Source organism: Bacillus rossius, chromosome 2, assembly GCF_032445375.1.
Source record: "Bacillus rossius redtenbacheri isolate Brsri chromosome 2, Brsri_v3, whole genome shotgun sequence".
NCBI lineage: Eukaryota > Metazoa > Arthropoda > Insecta > Phasmatodea > Bacillidae > Bacillus > Bacillus rossius.
The window spans coordinates 125,687,315-125,713,941 of record NC_086331.1 but is presented as its reverse complement, the minus strand read 5'-3'; the positions used below and the strand labels follow the sequence as shown (position 1 = coordinate 125,713,941).

The 26,627-nt window shown below is 38.6% G+C and overlaps 1 protein-coding gene across 1 annotated transcript in view; it reads right to left on the bottom strand.

Annotated features, from left to right (window-relative positions):
* Positions 1-4,840: 4,840 nt before the first annotated feature.
* Positions 4,841-26,627, bottom strand: part of LOC134528977 (serine protease gd-like) — a 37,842-nt gene continuing 16,055 nt past the window's right edge. The window contains exons 3-10 of the mRNA XM_063362644.1: positions 25,716-25,964; positions 23,770-23,953; positions 21,446-21,739; positions 17,159-17,347; positions 15,460-15,578; positions 11,702-11,869; positions 7,778-7,934; positions 4,841-5,176 (exon numbers count right to left, since the gene is read on the bottom strand). Of these exons, the coding sequence (XP_063218714.1) occupies positions 4,971-5,176; positions 7,778-7,934; positions 11,702-11,869; positions 15,460-15,578; positions 17,159-17,347; positions 21,446-21,739; positions 23,770-23,953; positions 25,716-25,964 (1,566 nt within the window). The 3' untranslated portion in view covers positions 4,841-4,970. The remainder of the gene's footprint in view (positions 5,177-7,777; positions 7,935-11,701; positions 11,870-15,459; positions 15,579-17,158; positions 17,348-21,445; positions 21,740-23,769; positions 23,954-25,715; positions 25,965-26,627) is intronic.

The following is a 26,627-nucleotide window of genomic DNA, read 5'->3' as shown; positions in this document are numbered from 1 at the left end:
TTTATCCTTACTAGGGTTAGATGACAACTGCCAATTTTAAGGCTTTTATTTAAGAAATAGACCTTGTATCCCGTATTCTACAATAACAGAAAAGGGAAGGGGTATATTTTTCTGATCTAAATATCAATAGAAATATACTCAGCCATACATTTTATTATGACTGTGTGTATTCGTGTTTTATTATTACTAAGGGTAGAATGGCCTATATATTGTGTACGTGTATCGAATTTGTGGAATACAATACAAACACTCTGAATGATACCACTGTTGATGTGCCAAACAGTACTAACTAAATTTATTATTCCTGAATTTGATATTATCACAGTTATTAATAATTAAATCTGAAAGGATTTTTATGTAAGTAGTTTACGTAAGTTGCAAAAGTATTCCAAATCAAACCTCTACCCTCATGATATGGTATGCCATAATCACGAATGCATATATTCATGTATAAAACAAAATATTAACTTATATTACAATTTGCCTTTCAAATCAGCAAATGACTGAATTATTGCCAGTAAGTCCGTGCAATGGAAACTATAGATAAATCTGTATCAATGGAAAAAAAATTTAAAATTAATACGTAGTGGCTTAAATGCACTAAGATTCTTATAGTAGTTGTAAAAGCTGATTAATAATCGAGGACTTCTTGTTTTTAAGTTGGTATGGTAACAATTTTAACATTCAAGAAATACACAATATATAGAGATGTAGCAGTTAGCGCCAATTAGTTAAACGACGATAACTTATTTAGCTTAGACGGTTAACTACCAATTCAACAAACAAATACAAAATATATCTACATTACATCTAGTCTTAAGACTCCTTTAGGATAAGGAGACCTCTGGAGTAATTCTTACAATTTCACCGCACATAAACTTATCGAGTCTGTAGCCATCAATACCTGGGGATACAGGACTCTGGAAATATCATTTTGTAGTAAATCGACAGCCAATTAGAAAAGCCTAAGATGTCCATCAAGTTCTGTCCTTGCCCGAACACGCCCGAATATTCACCTTCTGCCAACCTCGGGATTTGTTTTATTTTTGCGCAGGAAAAATGAATTCAAATATTGAAAGTGGTCGGTTAGGTTAGCTACATTAAAACACTTTAAAACACTATGGACGGTTAGGTAGGTTAGTATAGCTACATTAAAATAAACAGAGAAGCATACATATAGATAAATAAACCCGAGGTTGGCCGAAGGTGAATATTCGGGCGTGTTCGGGCAGGGACAGAACTTGATGTACATCTTAGGCTTCCCAGCCAATTATGTCAGCCAGAAAGTTCATATAATGTTAAGCTGATCAATTATATCACACAATATCTTTAATTTAGCAAATAACAGTTTATGAATAAATACCACCACCAAAAGGGATGTTTTAATAGCCAACGATGGACCAACAAAGTTAAAGTCCATTTCTATACATCGGAACTATTATCACCACAATTTAAATTGCAAAACTCGTCTTAGTAGTAATAGTGATATTAAAATGTATTCATTCTAATTGAACATATCTAGTAGTTTACACAATACTCCATCTGTACGAGACAAATATGGCCAGGCTATGTTTTCTAAATGAAAGTCACTTTCTTTTTATCTAAAACGTTCCCAACAAATATTGCAAAGAAAAACTTTTAAATTTTGTTAGAAAACCAAACATAAATACATTTGACATGTAGTAACATCTGTAAGCACCCTCATAGATGATGTTTTGTTCTTGTCCCTCGGACCATTTTGTAAACGAAGTCCATCGCTTCATACATTTTGTGTTGAGTTTTTGAAGTGAAACTTTTTTGGGCGCAATGAGAGAAAAATTTTAATTCAATGTTTTCATGAAACATTGTTGTAAAACGTTTCTGACGCGAAAAGAACAGAGAATGGGTACTTGGCCAAAGGATATAAAGAGAGCACTATGCTATATACATTGCTGGACTCGTTTTCGTTCTCTTTGTGCTATGATTCGTACCCCGCCCAAAAAAAATGAAATCGTGAGAGATGAATGAAAGAATAAGACAGAGAATGTGCGCATGCGCTTAAGAATATAAATATACAGTTAGCTGTGAATGTCTTGAATTTTATATCTGCTACCAGCACGCTCGCATTTCTCTTTGTTCAACCAGCAGCGTAGAGAGCTTTGTTGAGACAGTCCCTGCATTTTCCGCATAGATACCGCTACCCGTTATAAATTTCATGTTTCGTTTAGAGGTTCGACGTGTTCCAAATGGAAAAATTGTTTTAAGAAACAGTAACACGCACAGTTTTTTTCTTCTTTATTGTATATTTCTGCCATTTTACTCCTTACCATTCACTTACGAGTCGAGGTTTGAATTGCCAAAGAGGTTTCACTTCTATCACGTGTACTGAGTTGCACACGCTCTTTTTTTTACTGTCCAGTAAATGTGGGAAAACACGGCGCTGTACAGTAAATTCCGGAACACGCTGGGAGCGGGTTGTGACGGCGCCTCGAGGCAGGGGAAGGTAAGTCGGGCAGCCGACATCCAGCCGATGCCGAGAAGAGCAGAGCGGGTGTTGACATTCAACACTGACAGCAGAGCGGGCGTTGACATTCAACACTGACAGCAGAGCGGGCGTTGACATTCAACACTGACAGCAGAGCGGGCGTTGACATTCAACACTGACAGCAGAGCGGGCGTTGACATTCAACACTGACAGCAGAGCGGGTGTTGTCATTCAACACTGACAGCAGAGCGGGCGTTGACATTCAACACTGACAGCAGAGCGGGCGTTGACATTCAACACTGACAGCAGAGCGGGTGTTGTCATTCAACACTGACAGCAGAGCGGGCATTGACATTCAACACTGACAGCAGAGCGGGTGTTGACATTCAACACTGACAGCAGCGCGGCCTCAAGACAAAACAAGGAGAGACTGCAGGCGAGACGTCGTCTTACGGGGAATTGGGCCCCGCCATTTTGGAATTTATCCATCTTTTTGCTACAATTCTAATTTTGAACTGTTTATCAGAATGTTTTGAGGGCGACTACAGCTATCATGATAATCACACCGGTTCAGAAGTGTTGACTTCTGCAAGTAGCCAAAGCTAAGTCCTGTGCCATGTCGACTCAGAAACACTTAGCACAGAAGCTTCATTGCAAGCGGCTTCAAAACATTTGAAATTGCAAGATGGCGAGGCCTACTTCTCTTACTTACCCTGGCCTCCCTCCGTCATGGACCCACACTCAAGAGTCTATAGTCCGGCTCGTTCCCGTCCACGGCCATGCCGAACTACCGAACGTCAGTGCGCTTAGTATTGAGAACAAGCTGCAACGCACTGCTATAAAGAAATCATCACGGAAATGGACCGGTGAGATGCAGAACGTGAAATACAACCCGCTGGAAAACAGGAAAAACTGCAGCGCATTAATGCCAACTGGCGGTCACGATCAACAGCCAAGTACAATGTGGACGCAAGCGGCTCGACTGGTGCCGGATCACACAGTGTGCCGAACCACAGTATGCCGAATCAAAGCTATTCCACTGTATATGTGGTCTGGCTGTCTGCTCCAGTGAGACACGTGAGCCTGCCCACGCAGTCAAAGTGGCCATGCATGCGTTACTACATGGGTACTGCGTGAAGCTACTTTTTTCTCAGCTGGTGGTTTGTAACACGTTTGTTATACACCAAAAACATTGCGGGAAGTGTAGTGTTTTTTCACTGGGGATTCTAAGGACTGTATTTTATGGCAGTGACTGTTTTTAACGACGGAATTTTTAGTTCATACTTACTAATTGTCATCAGACATGGTCAAACACAATTTCCGCAATGTTTAGGGTGTTGCGATAAGGCAATGTCGACTTCAACAAAGAGACTAATACCGGAAAGCTACAAGATTTTTGTGTGAATCTAGCGTTGTTTTCACGTCAGTCCGATAGATGGCTGACGGTATGTCCAGCATGAACAACGTAGCTGTTTAATACATATGGTGTCAACATTATATCAACGAAAATAACTTTCTTTTCTCTTAGAAAATTTTAATTTAAAAATTATACACAGATTCGTGGGGGAAATTAACCTCTCCAGGGTTTCAAATTTATTAAAAATAAGTGAATCGTTTGACGTCAGAAAATAAAATATATAATTTAAAATTTATCTGTGAAATATTTCTGTAGTCACACCTCCTGCCGCTGGATTATTTTTCTCACTATCGCATGTGTTGGTATTATCGAGCTTTCCGGTGTAAGTCTCTCAGTGTATTTGCCTCAACTAATCAGTTGGCTTGTATGTGGTTAAAGGTGGCCGCACGCATTCGTCACGTGTCCGTACGTCAAAAATCCGAGCGATTCACAATTATCCTAACGTCCGACAAATACTTTTTCATTTTGATGATGCCAACTGACTAGAAGGCCTAAATAATGTTGAAAATTTCTCTTGCATAGGTTTAAGATCATTTAAGTTAAGCGCTTATAAATCATTAAACGCAATTTTTTTAGGCTCTAATATTTATTAATATATTTTCAGATTTACATACGTAATTTCTTACACTTCTATTCCTCGGGCAATTTCTGCATCAAATATCAAACTTAAAATGTGTTCGAACGTAAACTAAAAACATTGAATGTAATCAGCTAAACAAATAAACTAACTTAAAAAAAACCTTTTACCATAGTAAATGTTGCTGGCAATAGACATCTTGCTAACATTTTAAATGAGCGTCCGTCCGTCGAAAGTGAAAGCTGATTGGTTGCAAGTCACGTGATTGACTGACGGATGAGATGGATCATTGTTAGTCCAGATTAAGCCTAATTAAAATAATTTTTTAGTTATTTTATTTATTTTTATATTTCCGGTTAGGAAATAACTATACCATACATTATAACAAAATAATTATAAGTTTATTTATTTATCAGCACCTTATCTAAAACATATTTTACAACACACAATCATTTACAAAAAAAAATTTCTCCAGCATTACATATGTTTCTGCTATCTAATTAATTCTTCATTTAATTTGCCAGGTACTTTTGAATCCAATCTAAGTGTTTAGCAACATCTGTGAATACGACGTAGTGGCTAGTGTCGCAAATCTTCTTGCTCTCTTGTGAAACACTGATGCTTACAAGGCCTCGGATCTGCCACACAGTTGTGCCATCGTCATGTCGTGTGGGGAAAACCATTCCACCTCCACTGTCGCCATTGCAAACGCTGGTACCTGGAATAAAACACAGAGTCAGTAACTGCTTGAGTATTGTTTTCATAAAACGTTTCTTCATATCTTACATTGTTTTGTACAACTAGTGGCATAACCTATAAATTGATAAATATACCTAGAGAATTAAATAATGTTTACTGGGGGAAAATCAAGCGATTACTCAAACCAAAACGTCACATACATTTCTTCTTTCAGATTCCAATTCCTTCTAAATAAATTTCTGGAAAAGAAGATCCGCAGCGGCAATAAAACATTATTTAGAGCTAAACGTTCCAGGTTTGCAATTGTTGAGGTTTTACGAAAAAAGTAACCACACTAGCCAGGTGTAAAATTTGTATTTACTCTGCACAATCGAAAACCAATCGATCAGAGTCCACTCGAGTTGAAATTCCGAGTAAAACCGAAACCTCTTCTCGATCAAATCTGGGCTAAACCTGTAGGGTGGACGCTATGGTAACCTGGCATTCAAAGAAAAAACAAGTGAAGTTTCACGAAAATAATAGAGAACATAGCATCAACGATTATTTAAGTTAAGCTTTGTTGTAAACATGATAACACCATAGACGTAACTCGTTACGTAAAGGCGGGGAATTAGTTTTGAAACTTGGAAAATAATCAGTTGATATTTGTTAGCACTGATAATCGTAGTGCAAGGATTCTAAATCGCCTGAGTGACCTTCACTGGATTGTATGAAGTGTTTCACACACATCGCTTCTAGTATAAGATAACATGGGGTTCTTGTGTGGCCTCTTAAAAGAAAAAAAATGATGGTAAAGAAAGGAAATAACACATTAGAGTGAAGTAAAAAGGTAAATAAATCAAAACTTCAAGACTTACTAAAGCGTAGGTGTCAGAGATGGCAGCTATGGTCGGTGGTGACTAGACAGGTTTGATAACAGCAGCGGTGAAGTAATAGTGAAAGGAAAATATACGAAAATGAAAACCGCATTGACACAGGCTGTTATAATCTTTTAAATTATAATTTTATATGTAGCCATGTAGCATAGGCCTATAGGGCAATATTTGATTTGTGTAAACATTTTTTTAATAACCTGTTATTTGAAATGAATTTGTTATTTAAAAATTATGATTATTAAAATAATGTAAGTCAATTTCATAGTACAGTAAGTTTCATTTAAGGAGACAAAAGTATCGATTGCAAACTTAATTACTTAGTACCCATAACAGATATTATCATAAAAATAACGAAGTTCATAATAGTTGTAATAAAACTATAATAAAACAGAAATTTTTCCAAAGTTAAAGGCGTTTTAATGAAACATCAATAGTGCATTTGTGACTTAATTTCCCACAAAAACCACAGCCATATCACGTCCAAGAGAATTTTTTTATGAAAATATTTTGGGTTATTATATAGCTGTTTGTAGATACCTCAAACATACAGTTCAGAAAAGACATGATTTTTTTTAAAAATTCTGTTCCACACACGAAATATCACAGAAGGACTTTTTTTTTGTAATTTTTTTTCACTAGGGCTTCTTTAGTGGAAAAAAAAATTCAAAATTTCTCGTGTTTTACCTTCTCTGGCTTGGGAAAAGCAACCTTCAAAGTTTTTTTCAATATATATTTAAAAAATCAAATCAAATCTAAATACAAATTATTGGTTTTTCATCAACGTCCAAAGTTCGAGCCTTCGTCGAAGGTACGTCCCCAAGGAAGTACAATGATGAAATATCATGGAAACATATACAACTTAATAAATATTCTAAAATCATTTAAGCCTAGACCCTGGGTTTAAGTCTTGGCGAGAGCACAGTAGAACTATGGGAACACAGTTCATCACCACTATTCTGCTCTGCAGCCGAAAGGTGTACATCGTTTGCATGCACCTAGTTAGTCTGATAGCAACCCTCCCTACCGCTTTTACGAACTCGTATCGCTAGTTACAACGTAGTTAACTGCCATACGCATGAACTACGTACGGGCTCATAGCCACTCCAGTTTCCCCTTCAAGAGTGAAGGCACGATGTTCAGAAAATCAAATACCCATACAGAAAAACATGCATGCCTGTTTCGATTCAAATGACGTTATTATACCAACATATCCTAATATAGGTGCAAAGGTGAAACATGGAATTCACAATGCCTTATACATTCAAAAACAAGCTACGCTAAAATACTCACAGGCGTATGAACCATTCATTTCAAAACTTCGAGGTAACTGACAGCGTCAACCCCGTATTTTCTTATTGTGGGACGCATGGCAGTTCTGATCCCAGAATCACCGTCCCGACCTAGATTTCCCGCGACACCCCCGATATGACTCCAGGCAAATGTTTGGATGGTTCTTTGCGACACACCTGGTCGATTCCTTCACCCATTTCGCTTCATTGTGTTGGATGGCTGTTCGTCCCTTAAGGAAAAGCACCATCGCTTTGATGAGTGATATCTCCGCTCTATGAATCCAGGATGCATTCCCCAAACAACGACGAAATATGCCGAAGATAATGCAAACATTATTTACATCTCTTTCAATCATTAGAAATTCGTGTTTATCACGTACAGATCGAGGATAACTTCAAATGCATTACAAATAAAAAAAAACAGTGAATTATTTTTAATGCTCACTATCAACTTACCGTTCTGAAATCCAGCACAAAATGTGTTATTCGTGGCAAAGTGGGAAAAGAACTGTGGGTAGCTTCGTAGGCACGTCACTTCAGACACCACAGGCATTTTGGCCATCATGAGCTCCTCTGTGACTTGGCCAGTCTCGTCGTAGCCCCAGCCGACCACCTGTTTCACAAAACATGTTTTATGCATATGATCAAATTTACAAAAACAAATTACCTACTGCTTTAAGAACACACTTGGGCAAATATAATATGTACAACTAAGAAGCCCCAGAATGAGATATATTTTTGGGAATATATGATTTCATTGAAAGTTCTATCGTCGCAAAATCACAGTAAGAAAATATAAAATTTTATTTTAATCATCAAAACAAAACATGAAATATTTTATTCCTCGATGATAACATAATATTTATCACATCATGTTACTTGGCAAACCATAAGTGCAAACAACACAATTAGATGACGTAGCTTGGCTTCTGGGTTGTTGCCGTGTCCTTGGCGAATAATTCACCGACGTTTCGGTTGACATTGCAGTCGCCATCATCAGGGAATAGATACCTAATCAGAAGCCAAGCTACTTCAGAAAATGGCCGTGAAAGCCTGCGAACATTATTAACACAATTAGATGGCCACATACTCAATCCGCTACTTCATCCGTTTTCAAATGTTCCTGAAGTACACGCCGGAATGTCCAAGAAGTGATATCACAAGGGTCGAACGAATTGAAGTGAAGCATGCATATACAGCTTAACAAAAGTTGTAAAAGCGACCTGTAATGCACCTTGGTGATTAATGCAGTGTCCCGATTCGCCAAGACGGCAATCTCACTCCCTTTCGCTCATTCTTGACGTCACAGGGTGACCAGTCTCACTGTCCCAACTCGGAGAGAAGGCGAAACGGATTCGGCGACAATGTACGCTCGCTGCACACTCTCGATGAATTTTTCTCACGGGCGGATCCAGAAAAGTGGGGCGGGGCATAGAGGCATTCCCTACAGCTGTAACTACTTTCACTATAAAACAATTAACATCGTTTTCATGGTAAATCGGGAACGTCTCTAGTATTTTGGTAATTTTATTCTTACTTTGTGTTAAAGCCGCGACGTAAGATATTTACCGCAATACCCTTACTGCCAGTCAGATGTGCAGATTGTCTGGACTTCAGTTCTTTGAGTTTGATGTTATAACTTATCTGGTTCAAAATGAGTGGCTGAAAGCAGAATCTTGTATTGCTTTCATTTGAACCTGTTGAGAATCAAAATAACTAAAGTAATAAAAAGAACCGCGTTTAAACGAAAAAAAAAAAACCCTGATTTAATTAAAACAAACCAGGTTGTTTGATTTTTTTAAACTTTTTTTTCCAACCCTGATTAGAAGGGATATCGCATATCATTTCGCCTTTCAGGCATTACGAGAATTTATTGCATTTTAGAGTTAAAATAATATTTGTAACGAACGGGTGGAAAATCTCATTTTATTTAGGAAAAAGACTGGGACTTCAAACCACCAGAGCCATTTCAAGACGAGACTTGCAAAAGAGCATTCATGAAGATTAATACTGCTCTTTACCTATCACACGATGTAGAAGAATCTGTAAATGATGCTATTGAAAAAATCTGTCGCGAAGAGGAAGAATAGGTACCGTACCAGGGAAAAGGTAGCGGATGGACACTTAGTCATGTTGATCTACTGCAACGGAGATAAAACAGACTCTGCTCACTGAAAAAATAACATTTATTATTTGTTCGTATATGTGTACTTGTAGTATAGTATAAATTACATAATTTTTTTAGTAATAGTGTTTGTGCTTGTGCTAACATAGGAAACTATTTGAAATAAAACTACAATTCCGGGGCTAGTGTTTCACGCTATGAGTTCTCCGCCCTATTAACCTTACTTTGATGATACCACTTCACGCTTGCGAACGTAAAAGGTGGTCGGGCACTTAATTTGCATATGAAAATTGCGTTTTATGCTTAAGGAGTTAAGCTAGGATGTAAGTGGCTAATATTAATTCTGCCTCAATTTTCGTATGGAACCACTTCGATAAATATTTCGGGTGAGTGAGTTTCCGAAATAACTGTTATGTGTTGTGGGTATACATGTATATAACGTATCCATGCCTCAGAAGTCAATCTTGCATGTGTTTTGACACCTGAGTTTAATAAAATTAAAAACTTCATGTTAGCCATAAAATACAGTTGTACACGTGAATAAATCTAAAGTATTTCATGAGATAAGTTTTTTTTTAAATATAAGGTTATTATGTTATTTGCCTGGTAAGTTTAGGATATAAATACATTCCAGATAATGTTCAGTATCGTTAGAATCTTAAGTCCAACATTTTTGTTGTTTAGTTAAGGCCCCCGCCTACCCGGGCATACACACGGTGCGCAGGGCTTCAGGAGAAGCAACGCTATTTCAAAACTACTCGAGATATCCGAGCGGGGTCTGCTTACGAAAAGCATTTAAGAGTTCGCTGAGGCCCGAAAAGTACTTTTGATTTCGGATTAAGTTTTTAAACTGTAGTTTTAGAAGAGTTAAAGTGGCTAAAACGCATGTTTTTCAGGGTAATTGTAAGGCTTAAAAAAACCAGTACAGATTCGTGAAAGCACTTAAGGGACTTGCATTACACCTTTATCTTCATTTCCCCGCAACATAATGTTACGGTGACCGCTCAAATTTCACAGTTGTCCTGTGACGACGAGAAGACTGCGCGCCAGTCCAGAGCAGACACCGCGCTAGAAGCACCGGCGAGCGTCGCTCTTATCATCCCGCCTCACTGACTCACATACACCCCTGACGAGGCGGGCCCCTTAAGGGGGTGCCTACCATTTAAGGTCAATATTTTATATGTACAGTAATTACAAATAAAGTTTAGACTTTTTCAATTGTTTAACTTTCACGAAATGAAAAATATATAGGTACAGCGCATACTTTTTGCATAATTAGCTGCCAAAGTTACATTTTTAACGTTTTTGGGTTGTACAAATAAGGAGAATTTTATTTATTAAAAAATTAAACTTTTTAGGTTTAACTGCAATGCCACTGGCTACTTCAAGAAATGGTTTGAATTTCTTTCAGAAAAAATAATTAATTTTACCTGGCATTTAAAAATTCTCAAATTTGTTACGATTTTGACAGCCAAGAAACATGAAATGAGTTTTTGTAATAGAAATGCAAACCATATCATGAAGCAGCCAGTGGCATTTCAGTTAAACCTAAAAAGTTTCAGTTCTGCAATAAATTAAATTTTCCTCATTTGTACAACCCGAAAACGTTAAAAATGTGACTTTGGCAGCTAATTATGCAAAAAGTATGCGCTGTATAATTTTTTCATTCGTGAAAGTTATGCAATTAAAAAAAAATTGGTTGTCTGTAAAGTCCGTTTACGGACGATAGTTTAACGTGACAACGTCATAACAAAACATTGATGAAATTATTGCATACTTTTATGAATAAAATTGAATCATTTTTATTGAATTATCACTATTTTGTATGGATACAAAGAAGGAGTGAAATGAAATCTACAATTTAATTCATAAATTTACTTTTATCTGCACTCATTAATTAAAATATGTTTATTACTTTAACGAAGAGATTATTTTTACTATAACTTTTATACATGTTTGCTATTTAACTTATTTCAATCTGTGTTATTCCGTTGAGGATAGGACGATGATAGGGAAAAGTAGGAAACGAATGGGAGTGTTTCAAGTTTAATGTGCCTCGAAAAAGTCAAATCGATGGTTGTTCCAATCGAGTGAAGAGAGATAGATGCGGCGCAAGCGTACAATGAGCGTAACGGGACAATGTGCGTAACGGGACACAGCCGGCGTTCATCGATTTATTAGACGTTGTCACGTCAAAAAGTCAGAAAGTGTAAATGTGAGATGATGGCCTGAGATGGGAGAATAGGGCGACGTACCGTGCCTTCGCGGCCTTCCACGGCCTTGAGGTCGCGCATGAGCGCGCTCCACAGGCACACGGGCTGCACGAAGCGCGAGAACTCCACGGCGCTGGAGAGCATCAGCACCGCCAGGTCGCCTCGGAAGTCGTTGCTGTTGTAGGCGGGGTGCACGTGGATCGCAGACACCTTGCACACAGGGAACCATGGGCGCAAATCTGTAGGATTTCCAGGGGGGGCCCGTGAATTCTGTGGTTTAAGAATTTTGCGCTAGAGGTCAACCGAAACAAGTCTTCTCTGGATGATAAGCTCGTATGTTATACACTTTATTTTTACGTAAGTGATATTAACAATAAAGCAGAGCAAAATGTTTTAGTAATTATTAATTCATGACTATAAGCAGTGATCTCTCAAACATGTTTGAATAATTTGTTAACCTAAGTACATAAAATATCCATGAAAAAAAAAAAAAATATATAATAATAATATACGTGAATATAATGCAAATATATAACACCCCACCGATACATTACCATTTTCCAAAAGTGTTTATTCTAATTTCAATTTAAAAATAAATGATTAAATTAAAATAAAACAAATATTTAAGGGGGGCTCCCATACAACAAACGTGAAAACAGAAAAAAAATTCACAAATGATGTATTTCTGTTGCCGCTATAACAAGAAATACTAAAACAGAATAAAATAAATATTTAAGTGGGGCTCCCATACAACAGACATGATTTTTTTTTTGCCGTTTTTATAGATAATGGTACGGAACCCTTCGTGCGCGAGTTAGACTCGCACTTTGTCGGGTTTTTTTATGCCACATCACATAATTACTGCGATTCAAATGCTGTTCGTGAAATTCTTTGTTCACAGTTTTTGATGCGCCCTAAAACCCAAAGCGCCAAAGCTAATAAACGGATCAACATCAAATGAACGATCGAATCATATTAAAACCCTTAAAGAATATTTTATTTTGTAAAGGTATCAACCAGGTAAAAAAGAAAAAAAACTTAATGATACAAATGAAAAATCTCGGAGATAGAACTATGAAATTTATCCTTCAGCTAATTAAACTACATACATTTCTCGGCTTATATTTAGTATAATCAGTGTTTTGGAAGTGAATTATTTAGTTAAAATATGCCGCTTGATTAGTTATTAAAGAGACGCGTTTGCTTCCTTATTAACTTAAATACGGATGTGTAACGTTTAAATACTTCTTTCTCACTCTTACTTCTGTTTACTCGTGCAGTGTTGCAGTTATCAAATAACAAATGTTATAAAGTGATTATTGGCCATGAATTGCGAAAATTATCGATTGATAATAAAAGGGGAGTGATTTTAAATTCCATATTGACGAGGAAAAAAATTATTCCCTGTATATTCACATGTAACGTACAGAGCAGCTAGCCTTACAGAACGAAGATGAGCTAAAAAATTCCAGAAAATGGTATATAAGTTTCAGTTCGTAAATAAACTAAATTCTGCTATAATTACTGTTAAAGTATTAAGTTGTTTATTTACTGGAAAAAATATTACATAATCACTTAAATAAAATATATTACCTAAATAATAGTCACTACTTATAAAACAATCAAGCTTACCAGGTGAGATTCTGTTTTCCGTGTCTTCCGCGTCACGAACTTATCCATGTTTATGTTTGCCAAGAAAGCAGAAGACTGGCGCACACGAGTGCAAAACCACTTTAAAAACAGACTACCTGAAACCTGTAATACTGTCGATTCAGAGCACAAGGAAGTGTGGGTAACAATGGGGAGGAAATGCTAACGGAACCTTACCCTAGCTTCGTCCTTTGGAATGAACGGTTTCTAGGAATTAAGGGTTTCAAAGTTCTCACTGGAAAACTCCATACCATGGCTTTCGCAGAAGGGGTAAGGGAAAATAACTACGGAACTCGAAGGTATGAATGTAAAGCATGTCAAAGTGTCTGTCGTCGTTGTAAATAATAATCTGATATATATGTTGTGTACACCATTACCTTTAAAATCACGAAGTGGGCCCCCCAAGGAGGGGCCCATTAATTCCAGGGGGGGGGGGCCGGGCCCCCCTGGCCCCCCTGGCCCCCCTGGCCCCCCCGGGATCTACGCCCATGCAGGGAACCACACACAACTTACAAACACACAACTTAGAAACCTCGAAAAAATCCACGTCACTTAAAACTGTCATAAGTTAAAACGATCATAACTTAGAAACACATAACTTAGAAACACACAACGTAGAAACACACAACGTAGAAACACACAACTTAGAAACGTCATAACTTAGAACCATCATTCACAACTTAGAAACACACAGCTTAGAACTGTCATAACTTAGAAACACGCAACGCAGAACCACAAAACTTAGAAACGTGATAACTTAGAAAATCATAACTTAGAACTATCACAACTTAGAAACACACAACTTAGAACTGGCATAACTTAGAAACACGCAACGCAGAACCACACAACTTAGAGAGTCATAACTTAGAACTATCACAAATTAGAAACTCAGAACTGTCATAACTTAGAAACACGTAACTTGCAAACACACGGCAACCGTTCTCGTTTGATTGGGACGTGATTTCAGGCAGTCGCCTAAACACACCGTCAACTACTACATCTGTACGAAAACAACTAAATATCTACACGCCAAGATCAAAGGTCGCGGTCATCCAAGATGGCCGCCGTGTTGTCTCCCACCCAAGATGGCGGACCGCACCTCCGGCTCCTCACCAGAAATAACAATCAACTGCACGGAAAACCACGAAATGCAACGAAATTCACTAGAATAACCTACTTTTTTCTATTGAAATGCCATGCATTTATTTATTAAATCTAAACATATATTTACTATATACAAAAATGTGCCAATTTTTTAAGTGTACGATTTTTTTATATGTATACTGGAGAAGTAAAACGTAAAAAAAAAATGTAGGTTAAAAACTTATTTAACAGTTAATTAAATAAAACCAGTCAACGCCTGATGCAGCACAAGGAAATACATAAGGAAATTGGGTTTCTAATATTTCTTATTGTTTTTTATTCAGTTTAGGTAATAGCGTAATAATATGACAGTGACAAAAGTTTCAATTCAAATTCAAAACTATGTCAGCACCAGAAAGAAATCAAAGCCATGGCATCAATCTAAAATAATTTTTTTCCCCGCTGGGTCACTGCTAAAACCGTTATGTAAGTTTAGTAGCTGATACATAAATTGTGATATAGGTATGCTAAATTTGAGTACATTCATATATTTGAGCATGATAGTAGTGACATTTACAAAATTAATAAAACTTATAACGATGACAAAGAAATCCTACATTTTTTACAACGAAATTGGTCTTAATATAAAACCATAAAATCTTGGTTCTCTTTTTACGGTTTCTCCAAAAATAAAAATTATTTACACTTCTTCTTTAGATCCGTTTTAAGTACCATTCGCGTTTTGGTAGCGCAAGGGAAATTTGATTTAACGAAGAGGTGGAAGTTGGTTGCATGGCACGATATCACAGCAAACCCCGGATTTTGTTATAGTCGTGAGAGGGCAAGTGTTTTACCAGAAAATTTTGGAAAAAAATTAAATTGTGATCCGACGAATTTTTGACTCATTAAAAGCTCTCACTTCAAAATTCCAAAACCCCAGCAAAAGTGAATAAATTTTTTCTAGTGTCGCTAAATTATTAATTTGTATTGCATGAAATAAATTTGAGTTTAAGTTGTGCCACACAAATAGGTTCCATCAGATCGGGAAAATGATGCGATGCACACACCTGCTTGTCTTGTACGCCTCCTTCACTCCACATTTTCAAGTGGTGCTTGCCGAGATACACCACCAGTGTCTCCGGGTCTACTGGAGTGTCCAGCGTTGGTCGGGTGACACAGTGTGCCGCTGGAGACGAACATGCAGTATCAAACAAATATGAACTATCACTCAACATGCATGATCCCACAGTATGTAAATACTTGACAAATTAAATGGTATTTTTTTTTCCAAACAACCTTGTGAATAACCTCGGAAAATTTTTTGCACTTACTACTGCAGTCATATGACATATAAATTCAAATTATCTGTTTTTTTTTTTAAATTCATTGCAATAACATATTACTTCTGATAAAAAAAACTGTCAAACTGCCCAAAATAATCCAACTGTGATAGGAAATTTTTTTTTTAATTTTGATAGTTACAAATACTTCACAAAACGTTTTGTGTTTTACAGTATTTAGTATTGTCCTATGATCAGTCTTAGAAACTAAAGAGATCACTTAACATAGACATCCAAAACTTTTGTTGCAATGCTAAATCACAATTTAAATGTCTAAACTGTATTAAAACCAACTGTTGAAGCTGCAATGGCATCAGTAGAATATATTTGTATTTCCTGCGCTAGAATGCAGAGTAAGAAGCTGGATCCAGTGTCCACCATATTGGATTATTACGTCACATCCACCACCTTGGGTGACCTTGAACTTAACTTTGACCTTCAAAATTAATCAAAACTTACTCAAAATTTGACAAAATTGACCCAAATTCATCAAATAAAACTCAAAATTTCCCGTTTTTAGGACATATTTGCTACCAAAAAACTCAAAAAATCTGAAATGAAAGCTAGTCATTTACTAGGAAATACTTCTCATCAAAAATTCAAACATTCAAATTTCTATATTTATCAAACTGTTTATGCCTTTAGAAAAAATAAACTTTAAAATAAGATTAAAACTGTAATTAAATAATTTTTAAAGAAATTTTAATTTTTTCCTTATTTTTTAAATTTATTATTACACATTTCCAATATGGCAACATGAAATAGTTCAAGATGTCGTACGTGACGTTCCAATAGTTCTATAATCCCAGATGGTTGAAAGTTATAGAAAAAATGGCGCCTGTGATGTCATAATCCCAGACGGCGGAATCCATTATTCTGCCTGGATCAAGGTCTATGTCAAAGGTCCTCTCAAGAGGCTTATTTGAGGCTGGTAGATGGTGAATTTAAGCATCTTTGGGGACCTTAGTTCTTTTGAAGGTAAAAAACCTTTTACTGGATTATTAATTTCTAATCTTTTTGATGAGAAATGTTTCCTTGAAAAAAGAAAGTTTTGAGTTTTCAATTTTTTTTTTTTAGTAGAAAATACTTCCTAACAAACGAGAAATGTTTAGTAATTTTTGTAAATTTTGAATGCCAATTTCAAGGTCAAAGTCAAGGTCAATCTAAGATGGTGGACTTGACGTCATAATCCAAGATGGTGGACACCAGCTCCAGACCCTCACCTTGCACCCTAACACGTGAAAAACTATTATATACTATTAGCATCACTAATAAATTATATCCCAAATTTTGCAGTCTACAAAGAATTTTTACTGCTCCAAGTATACCAAGTTCACATCAATGAATTTGTTGCGCTTAGTGTGAACATATTACGTATTTTATCTAACGAATTCTACCAGTAATATAATGCGTACAAGGCGTTTACCTGTCAGTACAATCGACGAGCTGATCAGGGATCCCCCGCAAATGTACCTGAGATCAATTCCTTTGGACTGATAGAGTGCCGCGTGCCACGGCCACTGGCCTCTGGCAGTCTTCTGCCCTCGCGTGACGAGCGGGCGTGCTTGCACGTCCACAACACCGCATCTGTGCTTCGGCCTGCTGGTCGCTGCGCCTGCGAGAGAGAGAGCATTCAGCTGCGCTTCTTTCTGGCGTCTCGCTGCACACAAGTCTGGGACTTCAGGGGAGGAGTGAGGAGATGTCCCACCACTTGGCTGCAGGGGCGTAGCCAGGGGGGGGGGGGGGGTTTAGGGGTGCAAACCCCCCCCCCTTTAGCACAAAATCTTTAATTAATTTCTTATTCATCACTCAAACAAATTTCATATTAAAATTAATAAAATTTTTACCATTACAATATTTAAATTTAAGTACTGAAAACTGCTAAAATAGCACTTTTTTTACACCTTAAAATCCAAATTTTCCCGGGGGAGGACCCCCGGACCACCCACTTTATTACGGGGAGGGGACATGCTTCTTAACACCCCCCATACACAAATCCTGGCTACGCCACTGCTTGGCTGGAATGATCCAGGGAAAGCACGGAAAACCGAAATCAGGATTGCTGGACCAAGATCGTACCTGGGTCCTTCCGAATGTCGGTCACTCTTCTAATGCCGAGGCCACACAGAAAGCTACGCTATGTTCGCTGAGCCAGGTGGCCAGACAGGATAGTCTATGGTTCGCGATGTCGGAGAGACGCATGCCGTGGGATTCGAGTGTTTGATTCCGACGATGATGATATTCTGCTGGCTCTCACAGTTTGTAAATGTAAAAAAAAAGTAACGGGTGCCTGAAGTTCATCCAAAAAGAAAATAATTTTAATTTCATCATTTGACGAAGCAGTTGCTTGTGAGGAAGAAAACAAATTTATGGATCAATTCAAAATAAATAAAACTCAGATTGATTGCATAACCTGCCTTCTAAATTCTTTCATCGATTTATTCCATAAAAATGGATATTTTCGTAATCTTTCAATGGATTTTTCTGATGACATGACTATTTAAAGCGCAATCCAGAGAGAAACAAACTTTCATAAAAAGCAAACGTAGAAGTACAACACAAATCCCCGCGAAAACAGATGTTTTTGGGTTATCTGAGCATGCGCGAAGTCAGCGACGCTTTAGAACAATAACCGAGAATCAAACACTCGGCGACGTCACCAGGATCGCCAACATAGCGAACACAGCGAACGTAGCGAACACAGCTTTGTGTGGCCAGTGACACCAGAGATGCAGCTGGCTATATTTTAATCGCGTAGCGAACATTGCGAACATAGTGAATGTGTGACCGAAGTTAAACAATACACATTAAGAGATTTTCAAATACCTGAATAAAGTGTCTACCGAAAGTATTTCTACATTGTCATTCTGAAACATGAATGCAATACTAAACGTCAATTACTTCACAGGGTAAATTAGTTTCAGCAGCCAGTCACTCTAAACTTCAGTCAGTCCACAAAATAATATTTTGATCTTAAACGGAGCCAAATCTAAAAACTTTAAAATCGTTATGGCCTAAAAATTTTGAAACTAATATGGCGCCTTTTGCTTCTTATCTCTTCTCCATAACTGTTACACTATCACGCTCTGTCTATAGTTCTAGTTAAGATATTCAGGCTCTTTCGCCGGTAGGTGATCGTGGCACGGTGATAATTATTAAGGAAGGCCGCACAAGATGTCCGAAACAAGGACATTAGCTATTTCATTATTTCATTAATTTGGTTTACGTCTCGTCAACAAAGAGGTCATTAAGGAGGAGAGAGATAAAAAACGGGGAAAATATGTAATTAATTGGTCATTACTTATGAAAATAAACCATCACTGCAATTTTCTGTGGTGATTTCAGGAAATCGCAAGGAATCTAAATCAGGATGGCTGACTGAGAACAATTTTTCCAAGTGCTTGTTAATGCGAGTCTAGTGTTACATCACGCTTGATAAGTAGAAAGGTTACTGCTATATAGCGTCCCACTCTCAGATTACAGTGTGGAAGTAATTAAGTGATCTATCTCTCTGCCTAACAATCGCCGACTGCCGTAAGCGCTTTCTTTGTTTATGCGTACACTGTTGCCAAATACCATCCGAATTTTAAATTAAACTTTTGAACTAAGAGTTTTTGAATATTGTACAGCATCCAAATAAATAAATATATATATGTGTGTGTGTGTGTGTGTGTGTGTCACATTTTTTTGCCAGTCTAAGGGGCTGAAAAAATTAGAATAAAGTAACTTTTTTACCGGGAACTATTTTAATGTATCCAGTATTGTAAAAGGACAAAAAAATTATGTGAAGAAGTAGTCCATTTAATGTTTCCTGTTTAGTAAAATTTTTGTGGACGGCACCAAATATGTGTCAAGACAAAAACTCTCCATGTTTAGTCATATATATATAATTCTCAAATGTTATTTTCTCAGAAACTGGCACATTAAATGTTTATCAGTGGCAAAGATTTTTTTACCAAAGTTAGATTGGGGCCAAAAGCATGAAAGATGATTGAGATAAATGTACTTTGTTTTTAAAATCATCACCATATCAATTGCTGCTACAGTTTTCGTGCCCATATCTGTGGATACTTGTCTTATCAGCGCAAGAGCGCGCTGCAATAGTGACTCGCTCCCGAATTGCTGTCGTGAGAGGAAACACGGCCGTGTGTTTGGAGAAGTGACATATGTTTTACACAACCACATTTTGAAATGTTTGCATGTTGCTGACCTTACCTTAAAATCCATCCATACGTTTTTACAGTGTTTTAAATGTCACCAACGCATGATTTTATAGATTTTAAATGTTGCTAACATAACCCTCCAACATTGTTTCTCGTAGCGTTCAGGTTTGTGTTGAAAGAAACATCAAAAATCTAATATTTGTGAAATCATACAATGTTTACAGACGCCTCAAATGTAATCAGGACCATTAAAAATAATTCCTAATTTTTTTCTCGGAAACGCCACTGCTCTAAAATAAACCTATACATCTATGTGCGTATTGATTCTCTACAGAAACGACAGTTTTCGATGCATTTTCGGGTTATTCAAGCTAATATTTTTAATTTTAATCAGAAAGTGATCTCAATACGAATTTCCTGCCAATTATTAAACAAACCCAGCTGTCTTGTAGACTGTGCAAACTTTTTAAGTCAAACAATTTTCTTTATGAACCAATTCAAGTATTAAATCGCTTTTAACTTGTAGCTTGTAGGTCGGTATTCCAAGACACAAAAATAAGGGCTTAAGTATTGAATATGCTACACCTGTACCCTAACCATATTCCTAGTGCACGATAGGACACGGCCAGTCCCTTATTTTTAGGCATCCAATTTTGGTGTCCTATATGTTGCCGTTATGGTGCCAAAATACCGCGCATGCGTAGAGCTCACTTTTCCTTCGATTTCGTCCAGATGGCTGAATTGCATCTGGCGCCACTAACTCGTATATGGCCATTTTCATGATCATAAGGGGACGTACCGAGCGTGTTGGTGTGCCGCATGAATCTTCATGACGCCAAACTATTCTGGAATAGATTTTGTACATTTTGAATGGCCATACGAACGAATAATCGCAACTTTAGAAGTGCTAGAGAAAGTTAAAAATCACGCAATTTTAATTCGTAAGATATGTCTGTAGGATGTTTGGCGTAGCAAATGTGTCAATGGTTGCCAAACGTCCGCTAGAATGCGCTGCAGTAAGTTCCTAGCCTCGTGCGGGGCACAGTTTATTAGAACGGTTGCTTTGTTTTTGGGTTTGGACACTTTCTGGAATACGGTGTTGCGAGTTGAGGTTACGGTTGTATCCGAGTGTCTTGGAATACCGGCCTTGGCAGGGCCGGTGCAAGGTAAATTGGCGCCCTAGGCGAAAAACCTTAATGCTCCCCCCCCCCGGACACCCGAAAAAAATTTGTCCTTGCCTCAAAATACATCACGTAAGCCTATGATTTTGTCAACAATCAAATGTAAGCAGGCTTGTGTTTTTTTTTTTACTTTTTTACTTATTACAAATCTTAAACAGGTCACCGTGGACTTTAAATAATTACTTATATCAATATAAACATTCCAAACTGTTACAAAAATCCATTTTCATCTAGTTTCAATAATCGTTAAACATATGATATGAGCTGTTATGTGTCGTGCTGCGCCGCCCCTGGGCGGTTGCCTAGTTCGCCTGTATGGACGCGCCGGCCCTGGGCCTCGGACTTGTGTGATGACGCCAGGGTAGTTACCAGGCGACGCTGTCTGTCTCTTGGCCGGCGGCGCCGTGGTCACTCGGGGCCGGGGCGTCTCCCTGGAGGCGTCGTCCCACGGCAGGGGCAGCTCCGTGGACGACTTGGCGACGGGCGGCTCCCAGGGCAGCGGGTCGCGCACCTCGTCGGGCCTCTTGGTGCGCGCCGGCTGCGGGGTCACCCACTCGGCGTCGCCGCGCGCGGTGGTCGTCCTCCGGACCACGGGGTAGTTGCCGTCCGTCTGCGGGTTCCCCAGCGACGTGTGGCCCGGCCTGGCGGCCGACAGCTGCGTGTCTGCGGGCAGGCCCACTTCCTCGCGTGAACACGTGGCTGAGGTGCCTGGCTCCCCTGGCCAAACTTCAAAATGGCGCCCCCTCTTGGTTTAAAAGAGAAGGGGGAGGGTTCAGTAACGCGAACCTGTTGCGGTGGCGCCCCCTCTTGGATTAAAAGTGAAGGGGGAGGGTTCAGTAACGCGAACCATTTTGCGGTGGCGCCCCCTCTTGGATTAAAAGTGAAGGGGGAGGGTTCAGTAACGTGAACCCATTGTGGCGGCGCTCCCTCTTGGATTAAAAGTGAAGGGGGGAGGTTCAGTAACGTGAACCCATTGTGGCGGCGCTCCCTCTTGGATTAAAAGTGAAGGGGGAGGGTTCAGTAACGTGAACCCATTGTGGCGGCGCCCCCTCTTGGATTAAAAGAGAAGGGGGGAGGTTCAGTAACGTGAACCCATTGTGGCGGCGCTCCCTCTTGGATTAAAAGTGAAGGGGGAGGGTTCAGTAACGCGAACCATTTTGCGGTGGCGCCCCCTCTTGGATTAAAAGTGAAGGGGGGAGGGTTCAGTAACGTGAACCCATTGTGGCGGCGCCCCCTCTTGGATTAAAAGAGAAGGGGGGAGGTTCAGTAACGTGAACCCATTGTGGCGGCGCTCCCTCTTGGATTAAAAGTGAAGGGGGAGGGTTCAGTAACGCGAACCCATTGTGGCGGCGCTCCCTCTTGGATTAAAAGTTAAGGGGGGAGGGTTCAGTAACGCGAACCCATTGTGGCGGCGCCCCCTCTTGGATTAAAAGAGAAGGGGGGAGGGTTCAGTAACGCGAAACCATCTACTCCGCCGCCCCCAGGCGGGGGCCATCCCTGCCACTGTGTTAAGGTACCCTTCTATAGTCGACACTTGGGTTACAAACTCATTATATGGACAGTTTCAAAATGATGGAACCACATTTCACATAGATGGAATGTGAGACATTCAATACTATCCACACTGTTCCTTTTCCGTATGAGTCTGAGGGGATTACTCGGAAACAGTTGTGGATTAATTTCTCAGATGTTTGAAGGGTCCCCCTCCCCTCTCCATCTGGTATAGTCTCCCACGCTTTAAACCTGCAAATCTTGTGCAGTACCTTCTTTAAACTCCCAGTTAACAACATAAAAATGATCAAGACATAAAGTAAATAGCCAAGCACACATGTGTAGTTCAGAACATCAGAAGTCCTGTAGTTGGGTAGCGCTAGTTAACCAGGACGTACCTACTAACGAGACTCACTTACCACGAAAATCACGTCATTTAAGTAATTTTTACTAGTCTTTCCTAAAGCACATGGCCTTCGTAAATATAAAATAAAAACTTCCATGTCCTGTTAAAAGGAATCATCCCAGCATTTTACTGAAATGTTAGGGAAACCGTAGAAAACCAGTATCGGTTTGGTCCAACCAAGATACAAATCCAGATCATATCACTGAGCCAGTTTACTAAGTACATTAGGAACTTAAATACTTCGGAAACTCAATTTAATTGCTGCAATAGTAAATTTGCTTACATCTAATACATATTAATTAATATTTTCCAGCTAAATAATATTATCTAATTATTATATGTTGCTGTATGCTGTATAATAAATCTAGTAACTGCTCATATACTCTTTCTAATAAAGGACAATTCATTATTTTATATTCTATGCAATCAGACAAATAAGCAAAATGTTTTGAAAGTAATTAAGTAAAGTGATTTTAATAAGCATAGCGGAGACAAAAGCAACCAATTTTTCAGTCTACATCAAAATAAAGTTTAAATTACAATCACCGTTAGTACGTTGTTAATCTTAAGGTAAAATTTGTATACAATACCTTCGTATGTAATATTTCTATCACCGCAAACATATTTTTAGGAGTTATGCATACGTTCATATTTATACATTTTTTGTGACTATTTGCACACAAAAATGGTATTTTAGTGCAGCATAATAATAAACCTTTATTAAAAAAAACATGTTTGTGTTTATGTATATTGCATTTTTACATCAACGTTTTTATAAAGAATACAATAAACTTACCGTGTTCTGATGGACAAATTTGTTTGCCGTTAAATCTTATACTTTTTACTTGTGGAATTGTTTCCATTTCTTCAAATTTCACAAATATTCGCACAGAAACTGGAGGGCCAGGTGCAATTTTCTTGTTAAGGTTTACAACAGTAAAATGGATGTTGTCCTTAGACGACACCTTTCCTTCCCAGTTCTGCAAAATACAGCCAGAAAACAGTATTTTTAAATAAACTTATGCTATTTAGACATTTATAATACATAACTTTTAATTCTCTTGAAGATTTTCAAGGCATTTTATATTGTAAACTTGATTTTAGTTTTCAAACGTTACAACGTTAACATAAATGAGAACTTATAGGCTCTGCCCATTTGCTGAAACAAATTGTTCATAGAAGGTAAAAATATAGACATTGATCCATTCACAAACTGGCAGATATTTTCATATTTTGCCAATGTAAGAGTGTATTTATTTACATAATTTGTGATTTCACCATAAAATAAAATTACTGTTTCAAATAATAATTTCAAACTGAAACTAAGAATAATTTTACAGTAAACCGAGTTGAGAAAAACTCTCTATCGTATATTAATAGTAACCTTAATTACATAGTTTAGTATGCCCAAAACAATCATCACAAAATTGTGGCTGAAACATTTAAACGATAATGATTGGCATAATCATTTTAGACAAAATACGATTCATCTCTGATTTAAATGCCAGCACTCTAACGTATTTTGTAAGTTACCATTATTTCTTGTTATGACTATAAATGAGTACAAAAAAGATTTACAGGATAGTTTTATTATTAAAACGTTTTTTTTAAATACATATAGGCTATGTATGTCTTGTGATGTTCACGAAATCAATACATACAAATGAATGACGCTGATCCGCCATCATTTCGAGATTTCTGCTCCTAAAGAAGTTTTCCTCTGGTAAGTATTTCCGTTTGCGCATGCAACGCGAGCAGCCGAAAACTAAAATGTCACTTTCAACAACAATGGCACGGAAACGGAGACGGATCTCCGTAACATTTCACTATCGCGTCTGCTGCTTCCACAATGCACAGAAATGTAACAAATGGCAGCCAATGAGATTGCATTTCAAGGTTAGGAAGTATTAAGTAATTTAAATATATATATATATATATATATATATATATATATATATATATATATATATATATATATATATATATAGTGCTTCGAAACCATAGCTCGGGCATAATTTACACAAGTAATTAAAAGAAACGACAAAATAAATATAGAACACCAGATATGATTTACTTGAAACAGGTTTTAACGTATTTAGAACATAAACAAACATGGCTACCCATGCAGCCAACTACTAGCACGGAGCTATGTAAACGGAAGAGCTAATCTGCACGGTTTCGTCTCCGTCTGCATGCTGTTGTAGAAACTGTGTACGTGTTATTGTATAACAGGCCTGAAGAAGTATGAGTTGACAAATCAAGATGGAGGGAGTGGGACAGGGAGATGGAGATGGATAAAGAAAGGGAGATGGAGATGGATAGAACGAGTGAGATGAAGAGTGAGATGGAGAAGGAGAAGGAGATGGAGATGGTGATGGAAAGGGAGATGAAGATGGTGAGGGAGATGGAGAGGGAGATGAAGAGGGAGATAAAGAGGTAGATGGAGATGGATAGAAAAAGTGAGATGAAGAGGGTGATGGAGAGGGAGATGAAGAGGGAGACGAAGAGGGTGATGGAGAGGGAGATGAAGGAGAGGGAGATGGAGAGGGAGATGGAGAGGGAGATGAAGAGGGAGACGAAGAGGGTAATGGAGAGGGAGATGAAGAAGGAGAGGGAGATGGAGAGGAAGATGAGGGAGATGAAGAGGGTGATGGAGAGGGGATGAGGGAGATGTAGAGGGAGATGAAGAGTGTGATGGAGAGGGAGATGAGGGAGATGGAGAGGGAGAGGAGGAGAGCGTACCCCGAGGATCTGCGCGGGCCGGTCGAGGGCGATGTCGAGGCGGATGCCCTTGAGCGGCTCCTCGGTGGTGACGAGGATGACGCCGAACCAGCGGTTCTTGTCCGGCCGCCGGCCCTCGTACGAGAACACGCTGGGGCAGGGCGAGGTGGGGTGCGGCGCCTGCTGCCTGGGGGCGGGCGCCGCCTCCCGCTGCGCCGCCGCCGCCGCCGCCAGGAGCGCCAGCAGCGCGGTCGTCCAGCGCGCCGGCATCTGCGCACCGGAGCCTCAACTCACCCAACTGTGCACAATTGTTCCAATTCCAATGGTATAATATTACAGTTTCATTTAGATAACTTACAACAAATCATAAATCAAATTGAAGGTAAACTAACCTATTTTTTCTTACAAAAGTTAAATATGTGCATCTTTGGTCATACGACACACATCCAACCTAAAATACAATTCTTTCCACGTTTTGGTTAGCACGTTCGGAGTAATGGAAGCAATAGCCTCTTCAATTGTTTATCTCGTCTCTGGAAAATCATGAGGTAGCGGCGGAACGTAGACAAGATCTAATATAAAGCCCCATAGGAAAAAAATCGCATTGCTTTATGTCAGGTGAACGTGGAGGCCAGCGAGAAACAGCTCTGTCGTCTCGACCATTACGATCAATCCAACGGTCAAGGACGTCGACGTTCAACCACTCTCGTACAAAGAGATTCCAATGGGAAGGGACTCCATCCTGTTGCCAAATAAAGTTTACAGGTTAGCCCTCTACTAATCACCATTTTGCGTAGGTGGCGCTGCAAACGAGAAAACAAGAAAACAGTGTTCGCACATACGCTTATCTAAAACTGTTTGAGTTACTATTTGGGGTCTTAAACCAAAGTTTTACAACGTTTATAGTCTCCTAAACAAATTGTTAGCAATTTT